This window comes from Clarias gariepinus, chromosome 9 (genome assembly GCF_024256425.1).
Source record: "Clarias gariepinus isolate MV-2021 ecotype Netherlands chromosome 9, CGAR_prim_01v2, whole genome shotgun sequence".
Classification (NCBI taxonomy): domain Eukaryota; kingdom Metazoa; phylum Chordata; class Actinopteri; order Siluriformes; family Clariidae; genus Clarias; species Clarias gariepinus.
The window spans coordinates 29,336,715-29,358,091 of record NC_071108.1 but is presented as its reverse complement, the minus strand read 5'-3'; the positions used below and the strand labels follow the sequence as shown (position 1 = coordinate 29,358,091).

Genomic DNA, 21,377 nt, shown 5'->3' with positions numbered 1-21,377 from the left:
ACAGCATGGCTTTTTCCAAAAAAAGGATAAGGGTTCGATTCCCAGCCAATGTCCAAACCCCAGCCACTGGATGCAGTGCATGGCCCTAATAAAACGAAAGAGTTGCATCAGGAAGGGTGTCCGGTGTAAAACCTGTGCCAAGTTGTTGTGCAGATAGGAGCAGCCGAAAGGCCAACAACAACAACACTGTACAAGCAGTTTAAAATTAAGCTATTGTTTTTATTATTGTTATCATCCTGAAGGCACATGGTACAGTGTTTGCATATAAATACCTTTGTCAATACGTTGGTCAGAACTCGCTTGTTCAATTACTATATCGTTTCATACATTCGAGGACCTAAAAACAGTCTCACAAAAATTTCTGTTTGTACAGTATGTCTGAATAACAGCACTGAAGTAGTATAAGTGAATTTTAATGCGCTGGAGTTGTTTTAAGACAAAACTTAATGTTTATCCGATCTACTTTTTAGGTTTCTCATCTGGGATTCACTCTCCGATTATTGAACAGGTAGTGCATTTGGCTAGCGATGTGACGAAGTACGGCATAGTGTAAACAAGGCGTAAGATCTATAACTGTACAAAATTTTATTTCTTTGTATTAATAAGTTAGGCAGAGTGTTCTGCCGTACAGAAAGACAGACATATACGTGGGCATCAACCTGAAATAATAATATCACTGATTACATTAAAAGGGATCAGCTTAGTTTTAGCTTTCACATTTTAACTATTTCTAAAACTATTTTTTTTCCCGTCAATGATGGGTGCTAACGATAGTCTATTATATATACTGTAATCTTAGCCTTGAGCCGCCCCTCATTTTCTAATATTAATTGAACTTAAATGATGTTGATTAAATTAAAGAAATGGGAACAAATGTTTTACAGCGACAGGCTGCAAAGTGCCTAAAGATTTAAAGAATAATTTTTTTTTAAATGGGTTGTTTATGTAACAACCTCAGCAGCAACCTCATTTCCCATCTCATCTTTTCCAACCATTCAGCATCACCAGTACACTAATCACCCGCCTGATCATCTGTCATCATCTGCACCTGTTTCTGACTGGTTCATGTCTTAAGTTCCAGAAAATCTCTGGAACTGGTCAAGTACAGCGACTAGACTGAAAATGAGAGTCAAAGAAATCCTTTGAAATTTGAATTCCTTAAAATAAAAAAACATATATATATATATATATATATATATATATATATATATATATATATATATAAATGCACATTATGCATCATGTCTAATCTATCAAAGACAAAAAAATATCTGCACTATAAAGGAATTAAAGAGAACTACTCAGGGAGGTATATAATCTCTAGGCCGATGATCTGAAAAGCTGGTGCTAATCCAAAAACTAACTAAAATAAAGATAAATTTAATGAAAAAAAAAAAAAAGCAATGGTCTGTTTGGAAGGCAAACAGGTCAGGTTTCAGTAGGGAGTGGAAAGAAAATAATTGGTTTGGAGATATGATGAGGTGAAAGAAAATAGAAGCAGCAAACAGATCGTTATGGATTTTTCACATTTGCATAACTGGCAGCTGCAAGCTTGGGTCTAACTGTATGAAAAGTTACCAATGATGCAAAGAAGGGTGATCATTTCAGCTGGAAATGGTAATAATAACGCAAACCACATTGATCGTCTGCACTGCAGCATGCAGAGCCAATTACTCTGTCTCTTTAGTTTCTAAAGTATTACTGGACCACAAATACAAACCTGCTGTTAGGCGACAAAAATCACAACTAGCGTGCACATACCACAAAGTATTTCGAAAAATAAAGAATAAAACTAGCTCTGGGAAATCTATGAACTGTTTTTTTTTTTTTTTTTTTTTTTTTTGCCATGCATAATTTTAAAGTGAATAAGTGAAAAAAAGTGTAGTTTCTAATTTCTTTAGAATTCTGTAGGAGCTTCTTTTAAACCTCTTACACTACGGTTACTTGCCCGCACTTCTGTGCACTACCTTGCACTCACTTTATGTACATTTTATGTACATGTGTAACATTCACCAGCCTTTATTTAATCTGTACAGTTATTAAATGTTGTATTACAAATGTACAGTGTTTTATGTGGGTCTGAATCAAATTCCTTACGTGTGTCAACATACTTGGCAAAATAAACCAGATTCTAATTATGATTCTGTTATGCGATACTAGACATTACATAATAATAGACAAGAAATCACATAAGCCAACTAACATCTGGGTAACAAGCTTAACATTTATAGTTATTTAAAGTGTTTATCCAATGGATCCAGAATTTAGCCGAATCACAGAGCTATGTATCTTATCTTTTAATGTATTATACAGCATGTATCAGCCTTACCTTAACAGTGGGTTTGTAATTTAAACTTACAACCTTCCACTCATCAGAATCTTAACCCCAGAGGTCTAACTAGCTCTTTATTACCCTTTACTATAATAATATCATCATTGGATCTTTAAAGACCTCTACAGTTTCGGGGAAAAAGTCAGACAATAGACATCTCGTGCACTTTATCCCATGTCTGAAACCCCACATGTCGCCAGGGAATTAGATATCTCTGTATGACACGCACCCACAGTCACACTTTGACATGTGCTATAGGTTTTTGTCTCCATTGAAAATCACTGCAAATGCAATTTAGCTGTAAGGGGTCAGACTTCAGTCTGTTCCATGCCTGAGCAAGAAAAAGAGGCAGATGAAGTGTTTATTGGGTGAGCAAGGGTCACAACCTAACACACAACCTTTGGCTCGTGCGGCTATACTGGGGGTCATGGTGTCGCATTGATCCACTCATTTCAGAAGCTAATTGAACAGCAGCAGGCTCAGATGATTAACGATGCAGTCAGGTGACACACTGTATCCCTGCATTAAACTAATTTTGATAAATGTGCATTCATTGCAGTCCAAGCTAAGGAATTGTGACTTAAAGTTTGACTGAAAAATGCATTAAATCTGTCACTGAGATGGTACCTGATAATCTTCTGTACTTTTGGCCATTGACTATTTTTTAATAAGTTTCACACCCTGAAGTGATCACAGCTCTTAGTCAACAGTCGTGTTTTCTTGTGAACAACTTACTGCACTGGAGACTGGACACTGGAGACTCCTTCCAGGAAGTACAAAAATTTATTGCTTATTTATAAATTATTATATGTCTTTGTTAATAACAGCATTTTCTATAAGCACATTTATTATTATTATAGGTTTTATGATTATGCCGCGCTTCTGCTGTACATGTCCCTGTGCATGAGAAACAATAACTTTAGATATAAGATATTATATGGCATCTATCTATATTAGATAGATAGATGACGGCTGTTTTTCAGATTTACTCTTACCGAAAATTAGTCAACATTTAATAAAAGAATTTGATCAAAAACACTCTATACACATTATTTACAGTTTTGTGTATTTTTTCTTGAGGTTGATGGCACATGACCACTATATTGTCAGACCTGACAAAGTGAAACCCTTTGCAGGGCATGTTGTATGTGTTGTGTATGTGTTGTGTGTTGTGTGTGTGCGTGCGTGTGCGAATGTGTGCATCTGTATCCGGTAAGGAAACCCGACCACCGCCAACTTTTAAACTCTTGTTTTCTTCAAGCAAGCTGAGAGGAAGTGATATATTGATCGGAGAAGCTAATGAGAGAAGAAGGAGAGAGGGATAGATCAGATGGGAGGGATGAGAGACGACTGGAGACAAGAGATGGGGAGGAGGGGAAGTGGACGACCTGTCTTCCGGATTGGATTTCGGTTACACAGCAATACCGCAACTGGGCCCTGTGCTCCAGCTGCTGCCAGGTCAGTACAAGGCAGAGTGAGTATTATGTTCCCAAAAATAGCACGCAGAGATTTTAATGCCTGCTAGGGTTCTCTCTTTCTACAGAGTGAAAAAAAAACCCCGGACTTCCATTTTCTTCTGAATAAAAAAGAGGACAAAATAACGGAGAAGAACTCTATCCATTAATCTTAACCTTTCCTTTATTCTCAATCAATGTATAAATCTAATAAAAGGCTCTCTGACTAAACCATTTATGCCGTAGTAGAATACATCTCGAGTCGGATTGGTCGGAAGGTGTGGATTAATTATGTACAACAGCAGTAGTTTACACTTTATATTAATGCAGGTTTGTTTAATATTCATGAAGGGAGTCTCCTATTTTTCACATAAGAGGAAACATTAAATTAGTCATTAAATTTTGAGAAAGGTAAAAAATATTTATAGCCACTATAATGTAAGTGATATCAGAAACAAACATGATTAATATACTGTACATATTTTAAACAAAGGGGGATGCATCCATTAATAATAATAATAATAATAATAATAATAATGATAATAATAATTAAAATAATGTAATTTAATTATTCTCAGGAACCTTATTCAGGAAATTATTTTTTTGCATATCCCAGGTCAAAGCACAGAGTCAGCCAGGGTACAGCACGGCCTTGCTCAAGGGCTCAAGAGTGGAAACTTGGCAGTGGTGGGGGTTAAACCCCCAACCTTCCGATCATTGACCTAGTAATCCACATCCTTTGAGATGTGGATTACAAGTTTTTGCCTCTCATTTTCTGGGGACAAGCTTCAGAGAAACGGTTTTGGTTGTTAAGCCACACAGTGACCTATGAATCATTTAAGCATTAAAAAGCACCTAACTTAAAGCATGAACCAGTGAGAAAAAAGTGCAGATGATGACAGATGATCAGGCTGGTGATTGGTGTAGTGGTGATGTTAAATGCTGTGTGCAACAGACGAGAGGGGAAATGAAGAAATGAGGGGTGGCTCATCAAGACTTTTGCACAGTACTATATTTATATTTCAAACATTTTAGATCAATATTGGCTTAAAGCATTTTTATATATTTTCTAATCTGTACAACATACACAAAGAACGTATCTTACTTGTTATATTTAGTGGAACTAAGGAAGTTAGCAAGCGAAGTAGCATATTTAACAGATGTTAGTAACATGGACACTTAGTCCTCCTAACAGAGGTAAGTAGCATGGCTGTTCCCTTTCAGGGGTCGCCACAGTGAATCATCTGCCTCCATCTAACCCTATCCTCTGCATCCTCTTCTCTCACACCAACTAACTTCATGTCCTCTCTAATAACATCCATAAATCTCCTCTTTGGTCTTCGTCTAGACCTCCTGCCTGGCAGTTCCAACCTCAGCATCCTTCTACCAATATATTCACCATCTCTCCTCTGAACATGTCCAAACCACCTCAATCTGGCCTCTCTGACTTTATCTCCAAAACATCTAACGTGGGTTGAACTCATTCTTGATCCTATCCATCCTCGTCACTCCCAAAGAGAACCTCAACATCTTCAGCTCTGCTACCTCCAACTCTGCCTCCTGTCTTTTCTTCAGCGCCACTGTCTCTAAGCCATAGAGCATCGCTGGTCTCACCACTGTCCTGTACACCTTTCCTTTCATTCTCGCTGATACTCTTTTATTGCACAACACACCTGAAACTTTTCTCCACCCATTCCAACCTGCCTGTACCCGCCTCTTCACCTCCTTTCCACACTCTCCGTTGCTCTGGACCGTTGAACCTAAGTACTTAACGTCCTGCACCTTCTTTCCCTCTGCTCCCTGTATTTTCACCGATCCTCTTGGGTTCCTCTCATTTACACACATGTATTCCGTCTTGCTGCAGCTAACCTTCATTCCTCTGCTTTCCAGAGCATACCTCCACCTCTCCAAATTTTCCCCCACCTGTTCCCTGCTCTCGCTACAAAGCACAATGTCATCTGCAAACATCATAGTCCATGGAGACTCCTGTCTAACCTCATCTGTCATCCTGTCCATCACCACAGCAAACAAAAAGGGGCTTAAATCCGATCCTTGATGCAGACCCACCTACACCTTGAACTCCTATTTGCTTAGCCTTTGCAATCGCCAAAAAGACAGAAAAAGTAATTTGTGTAGCCTTGCTATGGCACATAGTGACTGCAGAAGCCCTTCAGAGCAAAAGAATCGCAGTGTTATGCTCAAATCCATTCACAAACATTTCTGAAACCAAGCCAGTAAGAGTTTTCTTCCAGAATTTTCCGTCATTGCCTCAGGGCCACTCTAGATCCCAAGCCCATCACTCAGTCAGTGCACTGTTGAGCGTTATAACTGCACAGCACAAAATCCACTCAGGACAGAGTTGAGAAGGCAAAGTTCAGAAAAGTTCAGAAGGCAAAGACAGAAAAGCTGAAGCAAATCCGAAACAAACCCATCAACACATAGTCGATCCCAGAGAATGCACTAAAAAAAACACACACACACACAGGATATTTGTCACCTTGCACCTACAGGGTCCAGGTTCGATTCCCGGTCAGGCTCGATTCACGTCTCTGTGTGCATGGAATTTGCATGTTTCCCGTGCTTAGTGGGTTTCCTTCGGGTACTCCGGTTTCCTCCCACAGTCCAAAGACATGTAGGTTAGGTTAATTGGTGTTCCCAAATTGCCTGTAGTGTGTGAATGGCTGTGTGAGTGCATGTATGTGTGTGTTTGCCCTGCGATGGATTGGCACCTTGCCCAGGGTATATTCCTCCTTGTGCACTAAGTCTCCTGGGATAGACTCCAGGGCCTCCGCTACCCTGAATACAGGATAAAGCGGTAGATAGAAGATGAGTGAGAGTAAGAGAGGACATATGTCTTTGCTTACAGGTCGGGTTTTCAGAAAAAAACGAAGAGAACAAAAATGGCGTGAAACTACTGTAAATTAAATTAGCGTTTATGTGGATATGGGTTAAAAGTGGAAGAAAACAGTGCTGAGAATAATTGATTAAAGTGTGAATTTTAAAAGTATAGGAAGGGAATGCTTTAAGCACTCTTTTAGAATTTCAATACACATTGTTTGGGATCTAGTTGACGTTACAATGCTATAGGTGAAGAAGCAGAAATTGAAAGAGCGCCAATGTGAAATGTTAGGAATGGGACAGCAACAGCGCTAGAACAAGAGTTCATTCAGAAGTATCTCATGGCTTCACAGCCACGGCCTGGCTAAACATTCCTCAGATTGTTGCTCTCCCATATTTCCACACCATAGAAACCTTCCACATCTCCCACCACGTTTGTCCGGGAGACCAGAAGCAGCCAGACACATGAAACTGTCATGTTTACATTTCTTTATCATCCACAACCTCCCACATGCACTAGCACACAGACACACACTTTCAGTCAAAGCTGAACCAACTACAAACAAGGCAAATAATGAGAGCTAAAGTTTTTTTTTTTTTTTTTCCAACAAGCTCCTGTCCACTGGAAACTGAAAAAGCAAACTTTTTGTTCTTAAGCAGAATGAGACAGCCAAGAACTGAAACACCCGGGGATTTAGAAGTAGTTTGTGTGTGTGTGTCTTGGCATGATGCAAAATGAGAAAAAGAGAAAAGAGGAAATTCTTCCACCTCCACAGTGAAACATAGGACAGAGAGAGTGAGCATTCTGGAAAATGTACTTCTAACCTAATTAGTTGGTTGAAGTTGAAGAAAAAAAATTGCCAGCCTTTGTTACAACTAAATCTGTATAAGACGTTTATGTTTTATTTACCCGTCTACTTTAGAACTTTACCTTTAGAACTTTATTGTACGTTCAAACTGAACATAATACTGTGTAGTGAGAAAACTCCTCCATTACAGCCCAGTAAAACTATTTCCATTTTTAAATCACTAGGACATTTATAATAACGTTGCAAAAACATACAGTAAGTGAGTTACTGAGATATAAGAGGCCGTATTGGGGCTGAGCCCACGAATGTGATCCCATTATGTGTCCCTCTGATACTGCAGTTACAACTGTGTGTACAGTAAAGACATTTTGACAGTAAGTTTTTGTACATGCACATTTTCATCATGTGTTACAGCATTTAGCCATTCCTTTAAAAAAAAGGTTCAGCATGTCACTTTTAGGGCATGTAACTATAGATTGAAAGAGGATTCTTATAATAATACATTTTATTTCGATGATTTTTATGTTTAATGTTCTCATCACAATACTGATGCTTACAGATTACCCTATTTCACAAGTCTCAGGCAGGGTTTTTGCTTGTATTGGGGTAAACAGGAAGTTTTCTTAAATTCAAGGTGGAAAAAAGGATGTGAAACCTTTAAATATATAACAGTAATGAGGGCTAAATTACATCAGAATTGTGAAATGACAGTTTGCATAAATTTAAAGATAATTAGTGCAATATTATCAGCTTATTTGCTTCTATCCTGACTTTTTATTAATAATTACTGTTTGGAAATTGTTTATTTTTGTTAGATTAGTAAAAAGAATAACACTTTCTGACCTCAGTCATACTGAGCCTCCAAATGGACACGGAACAAGAAAAAAAAAGGCAAATGGCAGGAGAAAAAATAATCACATTCATGAACAGGCTGTTTTTTTTTTTTGACAATTTCTTTGTAATTAAATAAAAAGAATAATTGTAAACCCTTTAGCAAGTATACTTCACATGGTTTTACAGTAAAAACTGTCCTCTGCTTTATGACTGGTTAGTCAAATGTTTTTTTATCTGGTCAGATTTTCAGTGCATGTAAAATTCCAGTCAATCACCAGCACAAAGTTAAAACGTAGTGTGTAGCAAATACCAAATTAATATTTATAGTTATTAATTCTCAGTGCCAGTGTCAGTCTAAAACACATTATTTAAGTCTTGGGTTTGTAAGATCTCATAAAAAGTATAAGGTATATATTATATATTGTATATATATATATATATATATATATATATATATATAATTTCACCAACTGCTTTTTAATGTATATGAATTGTCCAAAGTTCTAATTTAAGACTCTAATCAAAATTAAATTAATAACAAAAATAACAACTCTCAAAATATTTTGTTTTTAGTTTTAAAGGACTTTTTATAGACTTTTAAATTCCAAGTCTATAAAAATGTATTCAGATAGATTCAAAGTTCATATTTCATAAATGATACAAATGTTTTACATTACAATACATGAGATAACAAGAACACAAATTAAGCAATTCTCAATGTTGCCAAAGAAGTGTACAGTATGAGCCACCATTTATGTGCACTTATTGAAGTCTATCTAAGAATTAATGTCTAATACATGGCCCTACACACTGTTTGTATTGTACACACAATTATCATCAAAGTAACATTTAATAACAACACCATATTTTACACTTGTATCTCAAAGTCATTAACCTCTGCCTAAATTAACTACAAACATATTATTTTTAAGAAAATATAATACAAGCACAGCTCCAGATAAAAGGCATTTAGATGTAAGAAATGTGAAAGACGGAGTGCATTACTTGTGTTGTAGTATTAGGGAAAATGCTACTGTATGTACAATACAGCTTTTACATTATACTTTACTGTTATAGAACCAGTGTGATGTTACCCCACCCTTTATAATAAGGAATTCACATTCACTTAATGTTGGAGAAATGACTGATTGTGCCAGTTTGCTTCCTAAGATTGTGTAACACTATCGTCAGAGTCTATGGATCTACTTATAACTGTATACTTACTACCTATATACCTGCCTACTTATGGGGTGTCATACAATCTTAATTTCTTGTGTTCCAAATTTTCATATCTATATTTGAACAGTTTGATGGCAAAATGAGATAAAAAAAAAAAATTCAGTCATCTTAGCAAGTTATTGTCTGCAAGCACACATGGTTGGTTTTTTAACCAACCATTTTTTTATGAAATAGTTTTAAATTATCACAGGCACAGGTTTTGCTGCATTTTGGAGCCATGATGCACCTCAAAATTTAGAAAAGTAGTATTTATAAGTATAACTGCAGGTGGAGTTTTGAAAATTCATCCAAAATTCACACTTACATATCCAATTTGTGCTTTTTAAAATCCTTATGACTTAAAGAAACATGCATAAAATATTTTTATTTTTACATGTTTATTTTTTACAGCTTAAACTACTGGTAATTCCTGCTTCTTTTAATAATAACTGTTGTTTCACAAAAAAAAAAAATGCCAAAATGCCAAAATTTCATAGCAAATCTCATTTTGCTATGAAACTGTTAATTTGTATTTAGATTTAGTAGATGTGGGCTTTTGAAAGAAACACTTACAGTTTTTTAAATCCCACTCCCTCTCTTATTATTATTATTATTATTATTATTATTATTTTAAATCTGCCTTTTTTTTAAATGGCATTTACAAAAGATTAATAAAAAAAAAAGTTATAAACATGAATATTCACATAGATACTTGAACATTTTCTTTTGTTCTTTCTTTCTTTCTTTGCTGTCAAAATACACCCCTACATTGTATTTGTATATCTATAAAGCAGTACAATAAATGTTTAAAATTTTGAATGTGTTAGTTTAGGTTGTGAGCTGAATGCCTTTTAATGGACTGTTACAACTCAGCCATAGACATCCCCTAAAATATAGCTGTTACAAAAATCTAAGAAACTTAACCAGCACAAACCAGTATTATTTACAGATGAACTATATTAAAAAGCATAATGGTTATTTACATTTTATTTAAATGCCAGTCTTCCCATGTCTGTCAATCGTGTGTTCTTATGTTGGTGTGTTGGTGTATCGTTTAGTGTGTGAACAGGAAGAATAAAAAAGGCAAGGCACATGTGTTATGATTCATTTATGAGGCTCTCCATTAAAAACTATGTCACTATCTCCTGCTCCCTCTGCGAGTCTCTTTGCGCATTAGAGCGCCATGGCTCCATTTATCCACTGACACAAATTCCATTACCCACAAACCCCCAGTTCTGGCTTCCACGCTGGGCAATGGGACAAGGTCGGATATCAGCTACAGCCAGTTGTAGATGGTATGACGCATAGGAGGGGCTTCAAGCAAACAAACACAACTTTAATGAAGGACTGATTAGCTTTATGCTGGTTGCTAATTGGCTGCACAGCTCGGTTCAGTCAGTAGCAGCTGGGATGAACAATGGGCCATAAGAGTGGTGGGGGGGGGGGGGGGGGGGGGGGGGTGATGTGTGTTTCAGTGTATGTTCTTTCCCCGAATGGTCCATTTTGAGTTCGGTCCAGTTTGCACCACTCTTATCGGCTTACCACTTCCACTGGGACATTATGAAATAAAACAAAACCTAAAAAAAAGTGATGCAACACAAGACAAAATGAATCAAAATAATATAATAAGAAAAACACAACACAAGGAACTGTGGCAGCTTTAACGTAAATGTTTAAAAATGATGCAACACAATATATAAATAATACATATGAACTGATAAATGATAATCATTAAAACAAACATAAATGTCATAAAGTTTAATTCTGCTTTATTTGACCCCCAAAATATCAGGCTGTTCTGTGTGTTAATGTGTTACTTAATGTTACACAGTAAACTATGACTATTAAGAATGACTATTAAGTAGCACTAGTGAGTAAAGGATATTCACTGAGGAAAAACTATGTAATGATCCTCTCATTATTATTATTATTAGTTTTTCTTTTTAGCTTAAATCATGTTGACTGACCACATTTTAATCCTGTATCTTCTTCAGGAGCATTTGATTGATCTGAATGTGAAAAACAAGTACATAAGATTATGACTGCATTTAAACTAATAAAACTAAAAAAAAAAAACTAAAAAAAAAAAAAGCACGAGAAAAAAGTTACGAAAAAGTTCAAAAAGTTAGTCGTGTACTACATGCAGATGTTTAAGTCTGGGAGGGGGGTGAAAACTTTTTGGCTGGAGCGTGCATCAAACCTTTAGAGTATCAAAAGACAGAAGGTAATAGAGGATAAGTAATAGTGTACGGCGGCTACATTAGATCAGGAAGTGTTGAAAGTGGAAAGAGAAATGATGACCAAAGATGAAATCAGAACACATAAACATGACCTGGAGGTGCTGCTCCTGCATTTGCTGGTGAAAAATGATGTCTATCCAAGCACAGGTTTGAAACCAGTTTATACACTGGTCATCTTAAGCTTGTTTCTTATTTTAGATATAACAAAATAAATGTGTGTTAGTCTTAAGTCTTATAGCATTTAGTGTGTATGTTGGACTTCATACACTTTTAGAATCTCCTGTACACCAGGCACGAGCTAAAAGTTTCAATGATCCTGACTTAATTAACTTTTTTATAGTCGAGATATAGTAACTGAATTCTTATGTTCAAAATCTATAGTTTAAGGTGAAATTATTTTTTTTTTTAATATATGCGATGTCATTCATATGACTGCTTTGTAGGCAGTAAGATCTTATCTATATTTTGGGACAAAAAAATAAAATCACTAAGAAAATTAAGTTCTGTTTAGGGCTCTTTATGAAATAATATTTTAATGGATTAGGACAGTGATTAATGTATGATGGCATTTTGAGATCAATTGTTAGAGAACCAAGTTAATGCTCAACCAATTCTACCGGTTTCTACCAGTTTATTAAATGCTGGCTACTGATTGGCTAGCATTCTAATTTCACAGACTATAAATAACAAGGAATTTGTTATTTAATTATATATAGTCAAACCAGGACTCTGCAGGATTTTGCAGAATAACAGAGCACAGTTATAAAAGTAAAAACTAGCTTTATTTCTCTATATAATCGCCTGCTACAGCCTAGTTTTTAACAAGTGCTGCCATGCATCTGAAACGCTGGCCTTCCAGGAATTCCTTAAAAGGATCTTTACTTTAATATATATATTTAAAAAAAGTTCCTGGGAGGCCAGAGTTTCAGACACAAATCAGGATGTCTGATCATAGCACTGAGAAAACGTTTTACTTCAATGGTACATATCCAAGCCCTAGTTGAACACTTGGATAAGCACATTAGGGTAGCATTAGGTATTATATAGAAAGATAAAGGGAGTTTTACTAAGCTCTTACTCCGCACAAACAAAAGTCCCAGTTTGACTTGAACACATCTCATATATTTTAAACTGTCCTGCGTTAACAAAACCTTTGCAATGCTAACATTTACTTAAAATTCTTGAATACATTGTCTGACGGAGACCTTTTATTGCTTGGGTGAAGTTTTTAAGAAACATTGCTTGTGCCTCAAAACAGTCATATTAAGTTATACAGTGATCACACTACACACGGTACTTATAGGGCTGTTAATAAACCAACTTTAGCAATTCTTTGTCTATACTCTGGTAAAAGCTAAATCGCCATGGTAACCATACAAAGTGACTACGGTTAACACTCAGCTGTATCGCTGCATACTGTGCTGTAGTCTGTATTGGACCGGAGTCAGACAGAAATGCTTTTACAGGTGCTTATGGTCCGGAAAATGTTTTATAGGCCTACGTGGAGTCTCAGAAGTGCTTTCTGGCTAACAGTATCCCTCCGAGTCCGAAGTGAACTTGATAGACGAGAGACAGAGACTGAGTGGTCTGTGAGAATGTGCTACAAATAGGTGAGTGATATTAAAATGACAACATCTATCCACTGAAGGCTCTAATCTCAACACTGATCTTAGCAAATATTCAGAAGTCTCCATCTGCCTCAGGCATTTTCACACATGCCTCCTTCCTTCGAAACATAAAGAAATGCTTGGATACCAAAAACATGCGAGGTCTGTATCTAGGCAGTGACAGGGTTAATAAATAGGATTATATGGTTGTGGGTTTAAATCCCCTGCAGTTTTACCCATTTGAATCCCCTGTGGTGCTGTTCTGAACAATCCTGCTGAGTAGTGAATGCCAGTGATCAGGGATAATGTGAATGATTCACTGATTTTAAAAAACAGTCGATTAAACCGGTTCATTGCAGAGCTGGTAAACAGAATAAGTCAGGTAAGCTGATTCATTTAAAGATTTGTTAAACCGAATGAATCGTGGGAACTTGATTCTCGTGCTGATAGAACGTCTCATTTTTTGAAATTTAGTGCTCTAAATCTAAATATACCTAATAAAGTTATGTAGGATAAAACATTGTTGGAATAACAGTGATTCAATAAGTGATTTTGTTTTAAACATCTATTTATAATTTTTTTCTAATTTAGAAAAATAAGGACTAAACTGAATTTACTAGAAACAAAAGACAAAAATCGTATTTGCATGAGTGGGAGTTTTAAAAGCGGTTTTAGAACTCAATTGATGTAGATGAGTTTGAGGAACTGTTCCATCATTGTGCAGTTGTTGTTTTTTTTTAACAGTGTTTCCACTTTCTTTTATCTTATAATTGGTTGAAACAAGGTCGATAATAAATGTAGATGTAGTGCATAACATATAAAAAAGTAATATCCAAGTAATTTTAATATAGTATATAAATAATTATTTAATAAATGCAATGTGAATATTTCAAACACTGAACAAATCCAGGTATAAATAGTGTCATGGGCTTACACCCCAACTTGGTACACATGTGGTTTTAATAAAAAAAAAAAAAAAAGTGTATTGGCATATCCTAATAGCTTTCAATGAATACATTTTTACCTATGTACTCTAAAAACTCATTTTTTTCAATGCAATACTTCTACGTGCTAACAAATTTGCCATCTGTATCATTTAGCTCCTCAAGGTAATAGAGGTTCACCGTTTAAAAATCACGATCAGATTGATTTCTTTTCTACGAACTGTGCATCTGTGCACCCTGCAGTTTGTGATTTATACTTTGTGGGAATGATTCATTTTTCTAGTGTGAGCAATGACGCTCGTTTCTATGACAACGTGCATGTGGTGGGCAGGCAGGACCATCTCTCTAAACACACACACACACACACATGCACACACACACTCTTTGAGGCGGGAGTGCGCTCTAAAAGGCTGCGGGAAGTTGCAAGTCAGTGATAACAGTTTTCAGAGCTGTGACTCATTGCAGGCTGAATTCGGTGATTAAACCACATTAAACACACAGACCACAGGAGGAAGTGGCAGGAACACTTTTTCCCTGGGTTTTAGAGGAATTAGTATGAGCTCAGAATAATCAGTGCCATGATCCAAATGCTAAACCACAAAGGGTTAGCCTGGTGTATAATTGAAGTACATTAATATGTACATCAGGAAAGAAGCAGTACACTAGAACACGCATGTACATTCTTCTCGTACTTTAAACACAAAGGCATGTTCGGTGTCTTGATTTGTTGCGGTAGCTTTGCAGTGTAGTTATAAGGATAATGCTACTAGCAATAGAGGTCATTTATAACGACTATTTTACCATTTTACTAAAAAAAAACTACTCGTCCATTCCTGCTTTATCCTACATACAGGGCCATGGGGGGGGGCCTGGAGCCCGTCCCTGGAGACTTAGGGGACAGGATGCCAACCCATCGCAGGGAACATACAGTACACACTCACATGCTCATACACACACTATTCTAAACACAAAAAAACATATATATTGGTACGACATTTTTATCTACTGACAACTTGAGTATGCTGAAGTTATAACAAACATCATGGGAAAAAATGGGTTTGCTTAATGGTAGTTAATTATTAGACCTTTGCATTAGCCTACCATTGTCCATTTTTTTAAGTAGCAGTTTGTCACACGGTGTTGAAAGCAGTTTGTCACACAATGTTCTTGCAGATTTGTACAGAACTCCAGATTTGTATTTCTACTCACAGCACAGTTTGGCTAGCAAGGCTAGTGGAATTAGACAAAATTGTGATAATGTGAGGGTACTACTGTACAGTACATAGCTATGAATTTTTAAAAACTCTCTATGACTATTTAATCCCACTCCACCCCCTCATGCCCAATACTTTAAAGTGATTTCTATGTAAAATCTCTATTACAGTATATAACATTGGAGCTGCATACAACCGCAATGCTCACTGTCAAGAATCGCAGTTTTAATCAAATCACTACCTCGGTATTACGATAATATCATAGCATAATTCTAGCCAATGCATTCACCAGTCAAGTGGAGTCAGTTTAGTATCCAGTCACTATCATAAATAAAGAAAAAAATACCTTCTACGATGACGTCCTCATGTTACTTAATGTACCTGATTAGCACACTAGCTATCCATGGTGCATTCATCAAGCCAGCACACTTTTATGGGCCAAACTTCGCTGAGTGATGATGGTACAATAATTATAAAGGTCTTAACTAAAACAACATGCATGAGGAATCACAAAGGAGTTTTTTATCTTCTGCAATGGAAAAGTACTCGAACTAGTTACTTTTATCAGAAGGTAATGCAGTAATTTAACTGATTACTTTTTAAAGGCAGTAATTTTGTAATGTAATTAGTTACTTTACAAAGTAACGTCTCCCAACACTGATCACAAGATATTTAACTTCTGATTCATTGATTAGCAAAATATGTAGCGTTATTTATGAACATGTCCAAACTACATACGGAGATTGAATATTTTTCGACCAAAGTAAAAAAAACTTCTTAAGAGACTTTTGGATCAGTGATGTTATCCGTACAAAGTTTTACATAAAATTTATTTATTTACCCAAATAAAAAAAACACTGACATATTACTTTTTTAATACTTATGTACATTTAAAAGGAGCTATATTTACTTCAGCACAGAATTAACTGGATATTCTACATTCACTTAAGTCTAATTTTTTGAAAAAGAATTATGAAATATTAACCGGTTTTATAGATACTTATGACACTTTCCAGCAAAGCTACTTAGAAGACTGTGTAGCATGGATAAGTTTGAACTTTAATCCTTCATCAAGAAAAGAACCACAATTCCAAGTGCCAGTATCAGTACCTTAAGGAAAAGACATATTTGTAGAAAATATTTTTTTTAAATGATTTGCAACATAAAAATGACAACAATCAAATAATTTGACATTTCCAAGTATTTCAATGAGCGCCCTATAAAGAGTTAAAGTAAACTTTAAACCATTTTCTTTCTTTTTTAGAATAATGTCTTGATAATCATAGCCAAGATACAGCAGACATCTGCATAAATTTACCGGTGCTATGATGCAAATGATGATTTTTCCGAGCCGCTTTTCTTTTCCGAAAGCATTCCAGCCAAAGGTAACACACGCAGCACAAAAGCGTGAAACACTGCGTTACACACCAACTATTTCCATTGACCTCAGAAATATTGGGTCATGGGATGCATGGAATCCACATTGAGGTTTTGTATTAAATAAAACAATATGTTATTAGCAGTTATAAGTCATTAGTGGAGTTTTTTGCACTTAGTGGATATGAAGCCTTCTATGCATGGACTCGAAAACATCTCCTTAAAAGTGATGATGTATGAGAAACCTGCTTGTGAAATCGAATCTGTTGTTAAACGTATGAAATGTTTCTCGTCCTCGAACTGACCTCATGCTACTTTTCCTATGAGTGGTGATAAGACACTCATACGAGACAAAAGGAAGTAGAAAGAAAGAAAAAAGAAAAAAAAAAGAAGTGGCACGCTAGCGTGCTGAGCCAGTGGAGGACCGATCCTTCTGACCTTGACAAGCTCCATTGATTTCCGGACCAAAAGAAAAAAAAATCCCCAAAGAAAACTGATACCTGCTCTTTGAATCATTGATAAGCGCAAGGTTGCTGACTCGGACACTCTCTCGCTCCGTTTTCCTCTCTCTCTTCCTCTTTGTTGCTGGTATTTTTTTCTCTTCTGGTAGAGAGACCAGAACACCCAGACTTCCTAAACTGAGGGCTCGAGTTTCACCCCTCGTCTCACTTCCTCTGTGATCCAGCATTTATCTGCAGTTACAGCAAGGTCAGCATAGAGGAGCTGCACGCTGCATTTTGCCGCGTGATAGACGACGGCATGAACGCACAAACATTGTAAAGCAGACCACAGTGTGAAAAAGAGCCTCTTAGGATATCTACGACATCTAATCCAGGACTTCCGAACAGAAAAAAAAACCCCACAGGAAGCAACTGCAAAATCATTCATAACGCAGCGGCTGGAAAGTTAGATCCATAAAAAGTGTTTAAATGGAGGCCAGGAGTAATCCATTAACAAACTGGGTGAAACCTCAAACAGAGTAGCGACTCCTCATGTTTGCAGGTCGATGCGAGCTGAATAAGAAAGTGGATAATTTCCTGTCTATCACTATCGGTGTCATGATATCCGCACGGCATCTGCAGCGGCGATATTTCTCGTTAATGCTCGATCTCAAACCTGTTTTTTAACAGCATGAGACATTAAAATATTCAAGTTCTGCAACAACTATATGACGATATAACAAGCAGCTTTGGAAGGGAAGAAGTCAGTCGCACTATATATTAATTACTCTCACGCTCACTCATTCTCTATAGCCTGTACGGGGTCATGGGAAACCTGGGGCCTATCCCAGTAGACTCTGGGCATTGGGCGGGGTACACACTGGACAGAGTGCCAGTCCGTATCAGGGCACGGGCGCACACACAAACATTACAAGGAATTTGGAAGCGTGAATTAGCCTAATCTGTATGTCTTTGTATAGTGGGAGGAAACCCACCAAGCACAGTTACCTATAGAGTTCTACTATTATAGCAATAATTACTTTTAAAACGTCTTTATAACGTTATGGTAGTACAGGTCTCAGAGACACGTCGGATAATGCTTTTAACACCTTTTTTTTCACTCCTCGTCCAAATGCACTATTTCAGTGTCTATGGAAATGAGCTACTGTGGAGGCACACCCTTCCAGACGACAGTACAGCAGGTTAGCTTCTTATATGAGGTCACAATAGGGGGGGTATATCATTTATCAGCCAGTATAAAAATGAAATACAAACAAAAAACAGGAAATTTCTTTTCAGACGTTTTTTGGCACACTTGGGATCCGAATGTCTAAAAATGACTAAAAAGCGGATTTGCATAATGAGTCAGCGTTAACTCTTTAACTTCCTCACTAATTCTCTGGATTAACAAAGGTGCTCACAATGGGCTAAACTGCATCAGCAGATTAAAAAGAAAAAAAAACTTTAAAGATTCAGAGCCATTGGAAATATTTTTCCAGATATTCCTGGATAACGAAATCCAGGAATATCTGGAAAAAATATATTTATTCCTGGAAAACGGAATCCAAGAAGGTAACTCCTGAGTTCCCTTCATTAGAGAATGGAGAATATAACAGATGTCTGGCAAACTTGCTGCTAAATTTTCACCATTATTGTTTTACTTTTTTACTCACATAGCATATGTATATAAAGCATGTTCAAGGGCTAACTGAAGTCCTTAAAAACAAAGAATATTCATAGTCCTCAAAATGTACATTGTTGTGACTGAGAAAAGGTCTGGATGTAGATTGTATATGATTCCAGGAGTTTATCTATCTATATATGAGTGAATGTCAAGCAGTCCTCTTGGATTGACTGTTACTTTCACATGATAGGAGTTTTGTATGTACTGTACTATAAATATACTGTAAATAACCAAATATAGGTTAAAGTACAGGATTTTCCATGTAAACCTAGCTACAGAGAAACAGCACAGAAATCCGGGACAGTCTACAACCTTTTTTATCTGGCCATCATCTACGAATGTATCTCTGAAACATGAAATTGCGTTATCAATATAATTTAGTGCATCATTTAAAACCAGCACCTCTAATGTTAAGCCTTTTAGGACATAAGTGTCAGTAGAAAAACCCAGAAAAGCAGAAGAGAAGATGTACAGTTCTCTGAGATGAGCTGCTAAAAGAATGAATCGGGGAGGGGGGTGAGGGGGAGTGTTAAGCAATTAGTAAAGCACAGAGAACAAGATGACGAACAGCCTCCCACTTCATCCCTCCTATTGAAACACTTCAGATGCTTTCATCCCTAAGGACCCGCTCCTAAACCCAGCACAATGTCTCCTGTCCAGAGCCGGGACACTTTAACGAAGGCCTGGCGGAGACGGAAAAACCCAGATGAGTGCTTACCTTTAATTCCGAACTTTGAATTGTGGCCAAACTTGAGGACGACCAGCATCAGGACAAAGCCGGTGAATGTGACGGCGGCGATTCCCACGACCACGTACACCTACGGGACGGAACAGAGCATTTACAGACGGCATTCCCACACTCCCGCACATACATACTCACAGACACTCTGATTATCAAACAGCACCGAGAATGTGCTATTCTCACTAGTGTGCATGCTAAACGAAACACTCACAGCAACTCGGTCCTCAGGTGGTTCAATAGGCGTGTCGTCTGTGTCGAGAAAAAGAGCCATGATAAAGGGAATGTCGAAGTTTTAAAAAACTTCAATGAATCAGACTCATTAGTTCTCTCGCGCTATTTGTGTTGGACTAGAAGTGTGTACTTTCATTGTACAGTACCTGTAGTAGGGTCTTGAGCAGATGGAAAAAGTGGATGGAATAGAAGCAGGAACCGGAAACAAAGAGGCAAAAAACAATATGTGCACATACAGTAGACGAGAAATCATATTGTATACACAAGTCTGTGAAAATTAGAACAACTTACCATAGTACAGTGAATCAGTAGCTGTTTCTTGAAAAGAAAAAAAATTGTTTTTAGAAAATGTGCGTTTATTATATAGAATACATTTTTAATGAAACTTATCCATGACTGTTATATACTATAGACACATAAAATGTTAAATAAGCACCTTTGGAATAAACGTTGCACTATAGTAATGACATTGTCATATATAAAACATCCACTATAAGGTACTATTCTATCATGCCACGCTATAGTATCATGGAGGTTAGAAATTCTACTTGTAGCCAACCATATTAAGCCTTTCATAAATGTATAATGTATTTCCTAAAGGGTTATTGCTTTTCAGTTAACATAAGATTTTACTGTAGTAAAAGAACATTTTGACAGCAAAACGTGATACATTTTCTTGACTTTTAATCAATTCGGCAAATTATTATTCTCTCTTACACAAATGGTTGTCTACGATAAATATTTTTATTTTATTATAAACATTATCTTTAACATTATTGTATTTTTCTAGTGGAATATTTTCATTTTAATGTAATTTTTTACTGTGTATCATAATGTATTTTGCTTGTGCATGGGACAAATTAAATTACATTTTTTATGTGAATAAATGGTTTAAATGTGTTTTAAATGAGTTCTTGCCCTTGCAGTTACTATAAATAATTACAGGTAATAAACTACAGGTATACATCGCTTAACATCTGCAATATGTTCTGTGAAATAGGGTGGCTGGAGCTTATCCCCAAAAAAAAGATAGGACACCCTGGACAGGTTGCAAATCCATCGCAGGGCACACACACACACACATACACACACACACACACATACACACATTCACAAACTATTGCCAATTTTGGGAACACCTTTAAGCCTAATCTGCATGCCTTTGGACTGTGGGAGGAAACCCACCGAGCTCAGGGAAAACCTGACATGGGAATAGAACCCAGGCCATCGTGACCCCAAATTGCATACTTAAATGACCACAAACACATCGGCAAGCTGATTTATCCATTGTGAAAAAACTGTGGGTAACTACACAGTAGTAACTGTAACTGTGTAACTGTGGAAGTTATAGCGTTTTGAAAAATGACACAAAATTCACACTTACATAACCTAAACTATTTTGACTATATACTT

The 21,377-nt window shown here is 36.6% G+C and overlaps 1 protein-coding gene across 2 annotated transcripts in view; it reads right to left on the bottom strand.

Annotated features, from left to right (window-relative positions):
- ntrk2a (neurotrophic tyrosine kinase, receptor, type 2a) overlaps positions 1-21,377 on the bottom strand; it is a 56,676-nt gene that overhangs the window by 23,701 nt on the left and 11,598 nt on the right. The window contains exons 9-12 of one of the 2 annotated variants that reach the window (XM_053504454.1): positions 20,256-20,282; positions 20,111-20,122; positions 19,945-19,982; positions 19,710-19,809 (exon numbers count right to left, since the gene is read on the bottom strand). In XM_053504454.1, coding sequence (XP_053360429.1) covers positions 19,710-19,809; positions 19,945-19,982; positions 20,111-20,122; positions 20,256-20,282 — 177 coding nt within the window. The remainder of the gene's footprint in view (positions 1-19,709; positions 19,810-19,944; positions 19,983-20,110; positions 20,123-20,255; positions 20,283-21,377) is intronic. The other variant, XM_053504455.1, reaches the window with a different exon arrangement.